Source organism: Carlito syrichta, unplaced genomic scaffold (assembly GCF_000164805.1).
Source record: "Carlito syrichta isolate Samal-C Ts95f unplaced genomic scaffold, Tarsius_syrichta-2.0.1 Scaffold305642, whole genome shotgun sequence".
Taxonomy (NCBI): domain Eukaryota; kingdom Metazoa; phylum Chordata; class Mammalia; order Primates; family Tarsiidae; genus Carlito; species Carlito syrichta.
The window spans coordinates 422,051-437,756 of NW_007249738.1; the positions used below are offsets into that span (position 1 = coordinate 422,051).

General features: G+C 37.5%; 1 protein-coding gene across 1 annotated transcript in view; it reads left to right on the forward strand.

The window, feature by feature from the left end:
* Window positions 1-15,706, forward strand: part of MUC19 (mucin 19, oligomeric) — a 180,393-nt gene that overhangs the window by 130,912 nt on the left and 33,775 nt on the right. The window contains exons 90-101 of the mRNA XM_021714400.1: window positions 106-153; window positions 3,381-3,434; window positions 4,324-4,377; window positions 4,521-4,568; window positions 6,569-6,622; window positions 7,309-7,362; window positions 7,940-7,993; window positions 8,936-8,989; window positions 9,128-9,181; window positions 11,732-11,785; window positions 14,285-14,338; window positions 15,238-15,291. Of these exons, the coding sequence (XP_021570075.1) occupies window positions 106-153; window positions 3,381-3,434; window positions 4,324-4,377; window positions 4,521-4,568; window positions 6,569-6,622; window positions 7,309-7,362; window positions 7,940-7,993; window positions 8,936-8,989; window positions 9,128-9,181; window positions 11,732-11,785; window positions 14,285-14,338; window positions 15,238-15,291 (636 nt within the window). The remainder of the gene's footprint in view (window positions 1-105; window positions 154-3,380; window positions 3,435-4,323; window positions 4,378-4,520; window positions 4,569-6,568; window positions 6,623-7,308; window positions 7,363-7,939; window positions 7,994-8,935; window positions 8,990-9,127; window positions 9,182-11,731; window positions 11,786-14,284; window positions 14,339-15,237; window positions 15,292-15,706) is intronic.

The window sequence follows — 15,706 nt, forward strand, 5'->3', positions numbered from 1 at the left end:
CCTACTTTGATATGTCTTGCTTTTTGATGCTTTTATGCAGAAGTACCACTATTACATTCCTAGCTCCCTGAATCTATTTTCCTTATGCCCGTCTTTTCTCAGCAGCTACAACTTCTGGAGTAAATGAAGTTCCAGGGGTTGGAACCACGGCAGGTAAGCATTGACTACGCACACCCTCCTTCCTAATAGAAAATGTTCCCTAGCCGGGCTCGGTGGCTCAGCCTGTAATCCCACGCCTTTGGGAGGCTGAGGTGAGTGGATTGCCTGAGCCCGCGGGTTCGAGACCTGCCTGGGCAGCGAGACCTCATCTCTACAATAAATCAAAAAATTGGCTGGGCGTGGTAGCACGCGCCTGTAATTCCGGCTACTTGGAAGGCTGAGGCGGAAGGATCGCCAGAGCCCAGCAGGTCGAGGCTGCGGTGGCCAGGAGCGGCCACTGCACTCCAGTCTGGGCGACAGAGTGAGACTCCAACTCAAAAAAAAAAGAAAATGTTCCCTGAATTGCATCTACTATTTATATGTCTCATGAAGAGCATTTTCTGGACAAAAATTACTGGATGGATCCGATTTTTTCTAATAATCATAGGTTAGATCCTCAGGCTCTTTTATCCTTCTTTCCTTGGCTTCAAGGACACTTCACCATGGAGCTAAGGCACTGATAATCAGTAAGGTATTAGAGAGAAATCTAATACTTTCTCTTATTGATATCTAAAGGAAGTAATTGAGTTACTGAAATTTTTGTAATTATATTTTCTATAGGATAGACTTTGTCCATGGAAAATATGAACCTGGCTCTAAAATACTCTAGAAAAATGGTGCTGGTTCTAGAAACTTCCATAAAGAACTTTTTGACATATTGAGAAAACATATAGTTCCCTCACCCCCCAATTCTGACCTTTTAATCTTTACTATAGGTAAGAAAAATGAGATATTAATTTCTATCACTCTCTAATTCCAAGATCCAATATTGCAGCCATTAGTCAAATTCTTGGACATGAAAACTTTAATACTTAAAGCAATGAATAATCCTGATAATAGGAATAGGCATTCCTATCATTTATGAGTTCTTTACTATATACATTTATCAATGAGAAATTTATATATCTTATTCCAATAAACACCTCCTAAGGTTTAATTAAGAGCCATGAGTTAATTTTTTTAAAATCTCAACTTTTAAGAGTTAAATGCATTTGTATACCTTACCCTGAATTGTACCCCACAACTTTAAAATTAAAAAAAGAAGAAAAAAAAAGAAGAGTTAAATGCACATATTGATAGTTTATGCAGTCTTTTACAGTCTGGAGGTGACAAGACATTTTTAATTGTGCTTATCTCATATATCAACATTACCTCAGCTCATCCCTCTTGCTTAATGCTCAATTAATACTGCTTTCTTTCCTCTTCTAAGAGACCACAAGTTTCCTAGGAGGCACCTCTGGAGCAGGTCTAAAATCAGGTACAGATTTTGAGGTTTTCATTATTTATTTTTAGAGTTTGATTCTAGGTTGATAGATTCAGTAGAATAAACATTTTTTTAAAAAATATTTTTTATTATGGTTTTGTGGGGTACAGTTAAAGGTTAGGTATACAATTACATTTCATTCAGGCACCCTGTTGATAAGAGGCGTTTCCCCGTCCCCAGACAGATATTTGCTACTGTTAATCCCATCTCCCTCCCCTCCATAGTTTCCCAGTACCGTCAGTCATTTTCTTATAGCATTACATTGGATGTTCAAGGTCCATTATATGAGTGAGAACATGTGATACTCAGATCTTTGTTTCTGTGAGAGGTCACTCAGTATTATAGACTCTAGTTCCATCCAGGTTGCTGCAAGAATAAACATTTTTAATGAGTTTTTTATTTTAGAATAATTTTAAATTTTAGAAAATTTTCAAAAGCAAGACTGAAAATCTCCTTAATGTGGGGTAGAGGGCTTTATTTCCTTTGGAGCCTACAGTAGTTCAGAACCAAGGTTCCTTTCTGGATTTGGGATTTGGGAAGACTTGGACCCCAATTTCCAAAAGGCTTTCCCTCTCAAGGACTAACTTCAGGGTTTTACGTCTCTCAAGAAGACAGTTACAATATTTCTGAATCTTAAATGGTTTTCCCTTAGAAAGACCTTAGTTTGGGTAGTATTACACTACTGACTTCTATTCAGCTTTTTTGGGCTCAAATCTATATCTCTATAAGTAAACAGTAAAAAAGGGTCTCAGTAGGAAGACTTTCTCTATAAGTGTGTCAAGGGAATGGTCTATTCCATGGGCACTTTATTGATTAACTCTTAAAACTAGACAACCCAGAGCAATTTATCTACTGGTAAATTAAAGAAAGAAAGCTTTTTTATTTTTGTTAAAACCTTATGACCATACTACAAAGGGCATTTAATTGACCAACAGATCACTATCCTTTCTTATTTCAGTTACTACCAAGGGCGTTTATGGCAAAACTGTGGAACCTGGAAGTGCCCACACAGATAAAGAATTTTAGACATGGCTTTTTGCCAGTATAGGTTATAGGAGTCCCAAAATGTCCTGTCCAGTCTTTGTACCTCCCTCCCTTTTTTTTCCTCAGAGGCTACAACTTTCTCAGGAGCCAGTGGGACCACCCAAGCAGGAATGCCAGGAGGTGAGCTTTTCAGGCTAAGGTCTAGACTCTCATAATCTGTGTTTTGAGACATTTCAGTGAACAAATAATATGAAGGAGGTTGAAAGATGGGTCTGCATTTTCTCTGAGGCCATATTGTATCATACCAACCCAGGCAGTTATTCTGCTTGGGAATTCCATGATCTCAGGGATCTAGAGAAGACTGTCCTCAGATTCCTGGTTTATAGAAACATTATTTTCTGGTAATAAGTGTGAGAGCATATTGCATGTACATCACCTCCAGGCCTTTCAATCCTACCGAATAAGTTGACCATTCTCCTCTATGGGTTACCACTTACTACTATTTTTTATGTTCATTTAATCATATTATTATGCATTTTTTGTCTCCTCTTATTAGAAAGCGTCATGAAGAAAGCTCATATTATAATACCCCAAGTTGTATCAAACAGTCTTATTTATAAAGATTAAAAATAACTCTCTTTATTCCTTTCATAGGCTCTCTGACACACAGGGTCTTATGTCCTGGAAGTGCAACAAGTAGGGTGGTATAAACTCTTTTCACCCTTACCTCATAGGGAAAGGGAAACCCAGTGGCAACACATACATGCTAGGTTGACCTGGGAAATGAAATGCTAGGAAGTTGTTCATTTTCCATTCTTAACAAAGAAGGAGTACTCTCAGGAAAAGGCTTCTGGTGCTTTAGGGCCACTGGTGCTTCGAAAATCATTTTGGGTGGCAATACTCTATGGTTCCATTGACTTTTTTTGCATTTTAGGTACCACTGGAGAATTTTCTGGAACACCCATTACATCTAGAAGTTCTAACACAGGTAGATTCATAAGAAGAAAATGCCTCCTATTTTATCTCAGATGTCACATCCTTCTTTGGAATGCTATGATGAAATTGCACCCTAGTATCTCCCCCTAGTATTACAAATTTTCTGACTTCATCATTTTTCTATTTCTTACTTCAGAGGTCACAACTTCCAAAGAAGGGACTGGTTCTACTGAAACTAGACTCAAAACCAATGAGAATAAACATCCCATGATTTGGAGTCATCAGGATTAGGACTCTAAAACTTTCCTTGAGAGAGAATTTATTTTATTTAGGAACATTGCAAATGATTCAAAATAGGTTTGCATTAGAAATAAGTTTTTGAAAACCTACTAATCCCAGAATTGGGCTTCATTGCTGTAAGTCTCAGGATAGGATAGGATTCCTTCATTGGTGTTACAGTTAGTACCAGCATCTTAGCTGGATTTAAGAACTTTTGTCATGCTTGTGTGAATTGTGATATGGAAAAGAGCCCCATGGAACCAGGATACATGCAAATGTATGTGTGTATATATATGAAAATTAGCTTGGTCACTATTTTCTCCTATATCTAAAATTTCAGTAAATTTAAGACTTCTTTTCCCTCTCTTTTCTACCTCACAGCAGGCATCACTGCAGAACCAGGGAAGCAAGCTGGTGAGCACTGGAGAAATGCATCTAGTTTCCCCTTGATCACATTCCTGGTAGAAGTTCCTGGACTTGGGAGCATTCTCACTATATTTGCTTAACTTATGAATTGTTGAAAGCAGGCAAAGACATCTAGATCACCATCTACCATGTGATCAGAGCAAGAGATTTCTGTTTTGGCTAAATATATTACAACCCCTTGGACTTCATTTGACTTAATGAATCACATGATCACCTCAGTCCCTTTGTGTTTTCAGGCACCACTGGGGTAGCTCCTGACACAACAGTTGCTCCTAGAAGTTTCAGTACAGGTGAGTCCACAGTTTGGCAGGTAATTTTCTCATAAGTAATTCTTAGAATGATATGTCTTCAATTTGGGGGCTTCTATGCAAATGAGCAGCTCTTACATACTTATCTCCCTGAATCATTTCAATTTATGTCCTCTTTTTCTCAGCAGCCACAATTTCTCCTGGAGCAAGTGGTGTAACTGGAACCACTGCAGGTAAGCTCTGACAAACCAATTCCTCCTTCTCAATAGACATTGCTACCCCATTGCATCTAAGATTTATATGTCTCTTGAAGAGCTCTTTCTGGACAAAGATTACTGGATGGCCAGGATTTTTTTCTAGTAACTAAAGGTCAGACCCCAAACTCTTTCATACTGTTTTCCTCAGTTTAGGGAAACATTATCATGGAGCTAACGCACTAATAATAAGTTAGGTGATTGGAAAGAGATGTCTTTCTCTTATTGATATGTAAAGAAAGTAATAGAGTTATTGAGATGTTTCTTTTACATTTCCAGTAAGATAGAAATGGTCCATGAAAAATATATTTGGATTAACTCCTGGTTCTAGAAACCTCTGAACGAGTTCTTGGCATATTAGGGAAAACACACAAATTCCTTATCATCTTGGCTTTTCCTCCTCATTGTAAGTAAAGTATTGAGATGTTGACTCATGCCACACCCTCATTCCAAGTTCCAGTATGGTAGCCACTGGCCAAATTCTTGCACATGAAAAAGTCTAATACTTATAGCAACAATTAATGATGGTAATAGTAATGAGTATATGTCACTTGAGTTTTTCAATGTATATGTTTTAACCTTTTGAAATCTATATTTTTTATATTAGAGAGTATAAGCACAGATTTCTTAAATGCATATATTGTGTCATTGTGATGTCTCTACTTTTAGTGTACCCATTACCCAAATAGTGAACATTTTACCAAATAGAGAGTTTTTCAATTTCAGCCTCTCCCACTCTCCTACCTTTTGTAATCTCCAATGTCAATTATTCTAATTCATATGTTCATGTCCTATTGTTTTGCTCCCACTTATAAATGAACAACTGAGGTACTTAATGCTCTGCTTCTGACTTTTTTCACTTCGGATAATGACCTCCAGTTCCTCCCTTATTATATACATTTTAATTAAGAAATTTACATATTATAGTCTAATTAAGAACTACCTAGTTCCAATGGAAAGCTATTCAAGTTAAAAATATTTTATTGCCTCTTTTAAACAATTAAGCCTGTGTATTAAATGTTTATGTCACTCTTACAGTCAGAATAACTTTTCTGACTTAATAGCAGGTGACAAGATATTTCTAGTTGTGCTTATCTCATGTATTAACATTACCTTAGCACATCCATCTTTCTTAATACATTGGGACAGAAATGAAATCAGGTAAAGATTCAGGGTTTTCATTATAATTTATTAAGTTTGAGTCCTGATTGATTTTTTAGAGGAAACAAATTTTTAAAATCAGCCTTTCATTTTGGAGTAATTTTAAATAGATCGTAGATAGATAATGTAGAGAATCACTTTAATGTGGAATAGAGTTATTTAGTTCCTTGAGAGGCTATTCTATTTCAAGGAATTTACTGTATCTTTGGGATTTGGGTTTGAATTTAGATTTGGAAGCACTTGGGTTCAAATTTTCAAAAGACTTTCCCTTCTAAGAGACTAACTTAAGGGCACTAGGCCTCTCAAGAGGACAACTACAATATTTTTGGCTATGATTATTCCTTTGAAAAGAGCTTAGTCTGAATAACATTACGGTACTGAGTTCTATTCAGCTTAGAATTATTAGGATGTCATATTTTAGTTCAAAGATAAAAATTAAAATCTTTATCTCTTCTTCTCCTCCTTCTCCTTAGCGTTCTCTTCTTCCTCTTCTTTATGCTTTTGTTTTTTTTTTTCTTTTCAGTGGAAACTACCATTGAAGCATCAGGAAGTAAGACAGGGTTACCTGGGAAAAGCCTTTGATCAGACCTTCAATCTTGACAAAAATAAATGATCAGGGTAGAGATATTAGCCACTATATTAACATTGACCATGCAGAGGTAGACGGTAAAATGGAATATGTCTCTCTTCTTGTCAATTTTACGTCCAGCAAGTGTGCTTTGGTGCTTCAAAGTCCCACATAGACGTCGTGTTGGCCACAGTCTCTAAGAATTATAAAAATGTCACCATATTGATCTTTCCCTTTTTTCCCCGCCTAGGCACAGCTGGAGTGCCCTCTGGGACAACAGTTGTGTTTGGAAGCTCCAACTCAGGTAAATCCTCAACCTGGGAAGGATCACTACTTGGAAGGATTTCCTCAGTAAAGTGTCTTGTGGGTGGTCCTACCATACTTTTTTCAGATCTTTCAAAGCTTTGTCTTCACTGCTATTGTTTTCTCTCTTTCTCAGTAGCCATAACTTCTGTAGGAAAAAGTGGAACCACAAGAGCTGAAATAATCACAGGTGAGCTCTATCAAGACACTACTGTACATTCTGATAACTTCCAAAGTCTTGACTGAAATATATCAAAACCTTCTGAATTTTCTAGATTTGGCATACTAGGCAAAAATTTAGCAGAGGTTCAATATTTGACATGAATAAATGCAGTTCAGACATTTCAAGTTTTCCTCCTTGTATCTTGTGCCTTGGGAGTAGGGACCCCTAATATAGGGCATCATGGGGCTGATTTCCAACAGTGACATAGGTGATTTGGGCCCAAATCTATATTCCTGTAACTAAGCCCTAAAAAAAGGTAGTCAGTGTTAGAGGACTTTCTCTGCAAATTTGACAAGGGAATGCTGTTTCATGGGAAATGTATAGACGAACTCTTAAAACTTAAATGTCCAAAGAAATAAATTTGCTGGTGGATTGAAGACATTGCGTTTATATTCCCCATTAAATTTGATGTCCATTTTATTATGGGTAACAGATTGACTAATCAAAATTCTTTCTTATTTCAGGTACTACTGAGGACATCTTTAGCAAAACTCTGAAACCTGGAAGTGCCAGCACAGGTGAAGATTTCTGGACTAGGCCTTGGGCATTATAGCCTATGGTAGCCTTAGAATCTCCAGTCTTGTTTTCATCTCTCCCATTCTTTTCTCTCACAGAGGCCACGACATTCCCAAGAAGCAGTGGGAACACTGGAGCAGGACTGGCAGGAGGTGGGCTTTTCAGACTGCGACCTAGCTGTTGTTTATTGTTTATCTCACCTCACTAGGAAACTTCATGAAGACAGTTGATTATTAAACCATCCCAAGTTGTATCAAAGGGTCGTAGTTATAGTTTAAACCATGCCTTATTCCTTCCATAGACGCCTTTGTCATCCCAGAGGAATATATCCCTGGAAGGGAAAAGTAAGGGAGATTTAAAGTTCTTTTTCCCCTTGACACATAATGAAAGGAAAACCCAGTGGCAACACATCATTCCCAGATTGGCCTGTTTAATACAATGCAAGGTAGTTGTTCATTTTACATTCTGTACAGAATTTTCTCAAGTAAGGTTTCCTGTCCTTTAGGGCCACATTGATTCTTCAAAGATTTATTGGAGAAGAAGTACTCTATCGCTTTATTTCCTTTTTTTGCATTTTAGGTGCCACTGAAGAATTTTCTAAAACAACCATTATATCTGGAAGTTCGAACACAGGTAGGTTCTTAAGAAGATAATACCTCTTACTTGATCTCAGATGTCATGATATCTCTAATAGAGCTTCTATGATAAAATAACACCATACTATCTCCTCCCAGTATTCCAAATTCCCAGACTTCCTCATTCTCCTATTTCTTCCCTCAGAAGCCACAACTTCAACAGAAGGGACTGGTTCCACCCGAACTGGACTCAAAACAGGTGAGAATAAACAGATCTTAATCTAGAGTCATCAGTATCAGGAACTCAAACTTTTGTGGAGACCATTTGCATTTTATTTAAGAAGACTGCAATTGATTTAAAAAAGTTTGCTACTAGAAATAAAATTTTATAAAATCTACAAATTCTAGAATTGGGACTCATTGCTCAAAGTCTAAAGATAGTTTGAGATTTCTCCATTAGTGTTACAGTGATCACCAGCATCTTAAGTGGAATTCAGAGAGAGAGAGAGAGAGAGAGAGAGAGAGAGAGAGAGAGAGAGAGAGAGAGAGAGAAAACAGAGAGAGAAAAGAGACCCCTGGAACCAGGATGCATGTATGTGCATGTCTGTATATGTATATGTATAAACATTTGCTTGCTGGGTATTTTCTCCTACTACATCTAGTTTTCAGCACTTTTAAACCTTCCACTCACACCTCTTTTCTACCTCACAACAGGCATCACCACAAGACCAGGGAAGCAAGCAGGTGAGCATTGGGAAACGCATCTAGTTCCCTTTGAACAAATTGCAGGCAGAAGTGCCTGCCCTTGGGAACGCTGTCTATCTGTTTTGGTTATAAGTTGTTGAAAGCAGGCAGAAACATTGAGTTTACCATCTGTCATTTGATCAGAATAAGAGATTTCTGTTATGGCCAATAAGTAAATACATTATAACTCTTTAGATTTGGGTTTTCATTTGACCCAGTGAATTATCATAATCACCTTAGTACCTTTGTGTTTCAGGTACCTCTGGGGTAGCCCCAGGCACAGAAGTCGCCCCTGGAAGTTCCAGCACAGGTGAGCCCACAGTTTGGCAGTGAACTTTTCATGAATAATTTCTACAGTAATATGTCTTCCCTTTTGGTGCTTCTTAGCAGAAGTGCCACCATCGATTCCTAGCTCCCTCAATCTGTTTCATTTATGTCTTCCTCTCAGCAGCCACAACTTCTCCTGGAACAAGTGGAGTGACTGGCATTAGAACCCCTGCAGGTAAGTAATGACAAACCACTCTCTCCTTCCCAATAGGCATCATTGCCTGAACTGCATCTCATATGTGTACTTCCCGTGAAGATCATTTTCTCAACAAAAATTACTGAATATTTGGAATTTTCCTTAATAACAAAAGATCAGACCCCCAAGCTCTTTATCCTCTGTTCCTCTGCTTCAAATATACTTCACCATGGAGCAAATGCAGTGAGAATCAGTTAGGTGATGAAGAGAAATGTGTTTCCTTCTCTTGTCAATATCTAAAGGAAGTAATTGAGTCACTGAAATTTTTATTATTAAATTTTCTGTGAGATAGAAATGGTGCATCGAAAAATTATAGATTGACTCCTGGTTTTCAAACTCTCTAAAAAGAGCTTGTTGGCATATCAAGAAAACTGTTCTCTCACCTCCGTGCTTGGTCATTTTCTTCTCATTATAGGCAAAGAATTGAGATATTGGTTTCTATCACTCTCTAATTTCAAGTGTGAATATGGCAGCCACTGGCTTATTTCTTGCACATGGAAAGTCTAATACTTAAAGCAATTAATAATAATGGTGATTGTAATGAGCATATCTATCATTTATGAGTTTCTTACTATTTAACTTTTTGATCTGAAATCTATATTAAAACATTTTTAAAAATTTATATGGTGGCATACAAGTACAGGTTTCTTACGTGCATATGTTGTGTCATGGTAAAATCTGGGCTTTTAGTGTATTCATACCCAAATAGTGAACATTGAACCCGATGGGTAATTTTTCAACCCTCACCTGTCTCTCACCCCACTATGTTTTGTAATCTCCAGTGTCTATCATTCTGCTCTGTATGGCCATATGTACCCATTTGCTTAACTACCATTTATCAATGAGAACCTGGGACATTTGACTTTCTGGTCTGAGTTATTTCACTTATGATAATGACCTCCAGTTTCATTCTTAATATGTACATTTTTCTTAAGGAGATTACATATGTTATTCCAGTTAAGAACTACTTAAGGTCCAATGAAGAACTATAGGGATTAAGTTGTTTTTCTCCACTTTTAAAATAAATAAATTTGTCTATTAAAATTTGTTACTTTTACAGTCAGTAGAACTTATTTGACTTAATACTAAATGACAAGATGTTTTCAGTTGTGCTTATCTTATGTATTAACATCAACTTAGCATAGCAATCTCCCTAATATTCAATTAATTTGGTTTTCTTTCTCTTTTTTAAGGGACCACAACTTTCCTAGGAGGAAGTGCCACCACTGGAGCAGAAATAAAATCAGGTGAAGATTTGGGGGTTTTCATTACTGATTGTTGTTGTCTAAGTCCAGTTTGAGAGATTTGTTAGATAAAACAGTTTTAAAATAAGTTTTTCATTTGGAACAATTTTAAAATGCAGAAAACTTGCAGAAAAGATACAGAGAGTACCTTTAATGTAGAGTGTAGTTTTTTATTTCCTTTAGAAGCTGTAATATTCCAAGGGAAATAGGGTTCCTTTGGATGGTATTTGGAACCACTCAGGCTCAAATTCCCAAAAAGCTTCCCCTTCTCAGGGAATATCCTGAGACTCCTAGTCTCTCAAGAGAGCAGTGGCAATACTTCTTATCTGAAATGCTTTTCTCTTTGAAAACAGCTTAGTCTGTATAACATGAAATTAGTGACTTCTATGGAGCCCAGAGTTTTTAAAATCAACATCTTTCTTTTATCACTTTCTATTTCTCTTCCTCTCAGTCTTCCTTTCTTTTTTCCATTAGAAGTCACCACTACGATAAACATATGTATGCAGGTATCTTTTTTATAGAGTGATTTGAGTTCTTCAGGGTATATTCCCAGTAGGAGTATTGCGGGGTCATATGGAAGCTTGATTTTTAGAGCTTTTAGGAATCCCCACACTGATTTCCACAGAAGCTGCACTAGTTTACACTCCCACCAACAGTGTAGAAATGTTCCCTTTTCACCACATCCTCTCCAGCATCTGTTATTTTTTGAGTTATTTATAATGGCCATTCTGACTGGAGTGAGGTGGTATCTCAGTGTAGTTTTAATTTTCATCTCCTTAATGACTAGTGAGGAACATTTCTTCATGTATCTGTTGGCTGCTCGTATGTCTTCTTTTGAGAAGTGTCTGTTCATATCTTTTGCCCACTTTGTAACGGGGCTGTTTGTTTTTTTCTTTTTGGCACGCCTCATCCACAAGGGTACCTGCACAATGCATGTTTGTATACCTAACCCTGAACTGTACCCCACAATTTTAAAATAAAAAATATGTTAAAAAAAAAGTCACTACTGGAATGCTAGGGAGTAAGACTGTTAAACTTGGGGAAAGCCTTTGATGTAACCTTTACACTGGCAAAAATAAATGTTCAGGGCAGAGTTATTAGTCGCTGCATTGATCTTAGCCTTGCAGAGGGCCAGGATTTGCCTAAAAAATGTCTCTCATCCTGTCAAATTCAGATCTAGGAAATGTCTTTTGCTGCTTCAAAGTGACAGATAGCCATGGTGTTGGCCACATTCTTTTAAAGATTTCAAAAGTATCACCATGTAGATCTTTCTTTTTTGACCTAGACACAGCTGGAGTGCCCTTTGGAACAACAGTTGCACCAGGAAGCTTCAACTCAGGTAAATCCTAAGCTGTGAAGGAGCACTGTTTGGGAAGAGCTCCTTAGTAAGGTGTCTCCTGGATAGTCCTACCATACATATTTTTCTCAGAGTCGTCAAAGTTTTGTCCTCACTGCTATTTTTTTCCTTTTTCAGAGGCCACAACTTCTTTAGGCAAAAGTAGAACAACAAGAGTTAAATAATCTCAGATGATCTCTGTCAAGCACTAGCTGTACTTTCTTTCATCTTTTTTTGGTCTTTAGATCTGGAGGTACAAATACATGTTACCAGGATATATTGTGGACTAGTGGTGGGAATTAGGCTTCAGGTGACCCATTTCTCAAATAGTGAACACTGTACCCATTAGGCAGCTTCTAAACCATTGCTCCCTCTCTCCCCTTTTATTGTCCCCAGTGTCTATTATTTCCATCTTCATGTTCATTTAACTCCTACATATAAATAGAACATATTGTTTGGTTTTCTTTTTCTGAGTTAATTCACTTAGTGTGATATTCTTCGACTCCATCTATGCTACTGCAATGGACAGGAGTTCATTTGTTTGTATGACTGTGTAGTATGCTATTGTATGTGTATGTACCACATTTTCTTTATCTACTCAATTGTTGATGGGGACTCAGGTTGGTTCCATGATTTAGCTATTGTGAATAGTGCTGCAATGAACATATGAGTACATGGATCTTTTTAATGTAATGATTCTTTTCCTTTGGGTAGATCCTTAATAATAAGATTGCTGAGTCAAATAGTAGTTCTATTTTTAGTTCTTTGAGAAATCTCCATACTATCTTCCATAGAGATTGGTCTAGTTTACATTCCTCCTAAAAGTGTATGAGCATTCCCTTTTCTCTGCATCCCTGCCAAATTTTGTTGTTCGTTGACATTTTTAATGATAGTCATTCTGACTGGTGTGAAATGACATTTCATTGTGGTTTTAATTTGCATTTGTCTGATTAATAATGCGGAGAATTTTATTCACATGTTTGTTGATCACTTGTATGTCTTTCTTTGAGAAGTATTTATACATGTCCTTTGCCCACTTTTTGATGAGGTCGTTTGTTGCTGTTTGTATTCCTTGTAGATTCTGGATATTAGTCCTTTGAGGCACAATTAGCAAACATTTTCTCCCATTCCATAGGATTTGTGTTCACTCTGTTGGTTTTTTCTTTTGCTGTGCAGATGCAGAAGATTTTTCACTGAACTAAGTCCCATTTGTCTATTTTTGTTTTTCCTTCATTTGGGGGAGGAGGTCTTAGACACAGATTGTTTGCCTAGGCCAGTGTCCAGAAGAGTTTTTCCCAGGGTTCTCCTAGGGTTTTTATTTTTTCATGTTTTATGTTTAAGTCTTTGATCCATCTTGAGTTTATGATTATATACAGTGAGAGGTAATGTCCAGTTTCTTTTTTCTTTTTTTTTGAGCTGGAGTCTCACTCTGTCACCCAGACTGGAATGCAGTGGCCGCTCCCGGCCACTGCAGCCTCGACCTGCTGGGCTCTGGCAATCCTTCTGCCTCAGCCTTCCAAGAAGCTGAAACTATAGGTGCGCACTACCACGCCCAGCTAATTTTTGACTTATTGTAGAGATGAGGTCTCGCCAAATTGCCCAGACAGGTCTCGAACCCTCAGGCTCAGGCAATCCACTCACCTCAGCCTCCCAAAGCACGGGATTACAGGCTGAGCCACCGAGCCCAGCTAATGTCCAGTTTCATGCTTCTGCATATGGCTTGCCAGTTTTCTCAGCATCATTTATTGAATAGGGTATCCTTTGCCCATTGTTTTTTGTTGTTGTTGGCTTTGTCAAAGATCAGTTTGTTGTAGGTATGTGTCTCTATTCCTGGGTTCCTTATTCTATTCTATTGATCTTTCTTTTTTTTATTTGTTATTTTAGTTACCATAGCCTTGTAGTATAATTTGATGTCAGTCAGTAAGTGTGATGCTTTCATATTTCATCTTTTTATTTAGGATTACTTTGCCTATGCAGGCTCTTTTTTGGCTCCATATAAACGTTAGGATTTTTTTTTCTAGACTAATGTTACTTTCTAATAATTTTTCAGTATTGCTCGAGTGTGCAAAAAGTTTCTGATTTCCTAGCTTTGGCATATTAGGCAAAAATTTAGTAGATGTTCGATATTTGGCATCAATAATTACAGTTCAGGCATGTCAACTTTTCCTCCGTATGTCTTCTGCCTTGGATCTAAGGGTCCCTCATCAGGTCATCAGGGGTCCCATTCCCTGACAGTTATATGAGTGATTTGGGCCAAAATCTATATCTCTGTAACTAACTGGTAAGAAAGGGAACCAGTGTTGGAGGACTTTCTCTGTAAACTTGCTGAGGTACTGATATGTTTCATGGGACTGATATGTTTCATGGGAAGTATATAGATTAACCCCTAAAATAGAAAATCCAGAGAAATGGTGTCGTATAGAAACAACTCTTTGTTCTCCTTAAAAGCCTATGTTCATTAAGGGCAATGAACTGACCAACTAACCACAATCTTTCTTACAGGTACTACTGAGGGCCTATCTGCCAAAACTCTGGAACCTGGGATTGCCAACACAGGTGAGGAATTCTTAACATGGTTCCTTGGGCAATGTAGCCTATATAGGCCCCAAATGTTCTGTTCACCTTCCGTTCTTTTCTCTCACAGAGGCCACAACTTTCTCAGGAGGCAATAGGACCACCCAAGCAGGATTGCTAGGAGGTGAGCTCTTCAGGTTAAGGCCTGGGCTCTCATCATCTTTCTGTTTGAGTTGCTTCAGTGAACAAATAATATAAAGTAACTTGAGGGAGGGCGTCTGCATTTTTCTGAGACCATATGTGTCATATCAACCTGTAAAATTATTGTGCTTAGAAATTCCATGACCTCAGGTATCTCAGCCAGGCTGTCCTCAGTATCCTGGCTAATGGAGACATTTGTTTCCTGATAAAAGGTGTGAAAGCTTATTGCGTACATTCAACCTTCACAGGACATCTAATTCTCCTGACGCAGTTTTCTTTCTGCCCATGTTTTGTCACTTTCTATCGTTTTTCTTATTTATTTATACCTGATGTTTATTGTTTATTTTTTATCTCCCCTCAGTGGAAAGTTTCATGAGGACAGTTAATTATTAAAATACCCTAAGTTGTAGCAAAAATCCTTCTTATAAATAAACAAAATATGCTTTATTCCTTCCATAGGTACCTCTGGCACAACAGGGGGATATGTCCCTGAAAGGGACACAAGTGAAGATGATATAAACCCTTTTCTACCCTTACCTCATATTGAAAGGGATTTTCAGTGGTAATACATTTATCCCAGATTGGGTCTGGCAATTAAGTGCTAGAAAGTTCTTCTTTCCATTCTCTACAATGATAATGTCCTCAGGAAAGACATCCAGTGCTTTAGGGCTACATTGATGATTTCAAGATTTATTGGAGATGTAATGGTCTATTGCTTCATTTACTGTTCTATATTTTAGGCACTACTGGAGAATTTTCTGGAACAACCATTATATCTGGAAATTCTAACACAGGTAGATTAATAAAAGAAAAATTTATCTTATTTAATCTCAGATGTCATGACGCTTCTGTTAGGCCTACTGTGATAAATATATACCCTAATATGTCCTCCTGGATATCATCACTCTCCTATTTCTTCCCTCAGAAGCCACAACTTCCTCAGAAGGGACTGGAACTACTCGAACTGACTTAAAAACTGGTGAGAATAGACAGTCCAAAATTTGGGGTCATCACAGTTAGAACTCTTTAAGCTTTCCTTGAGTGAGCTTGTGTTTCATTTAGGGATACCACAAGTGATTCAGAATAGGTTTCCTATTAGAGATAATTTCTTTTTGGAATCTACTATTTCTAAAATTGAGTTTCAATGTGTTATTTCTGAAGATGGGATGAGATTTCTCCATTGCTGTTAAAATTACTATCAGCATCTTA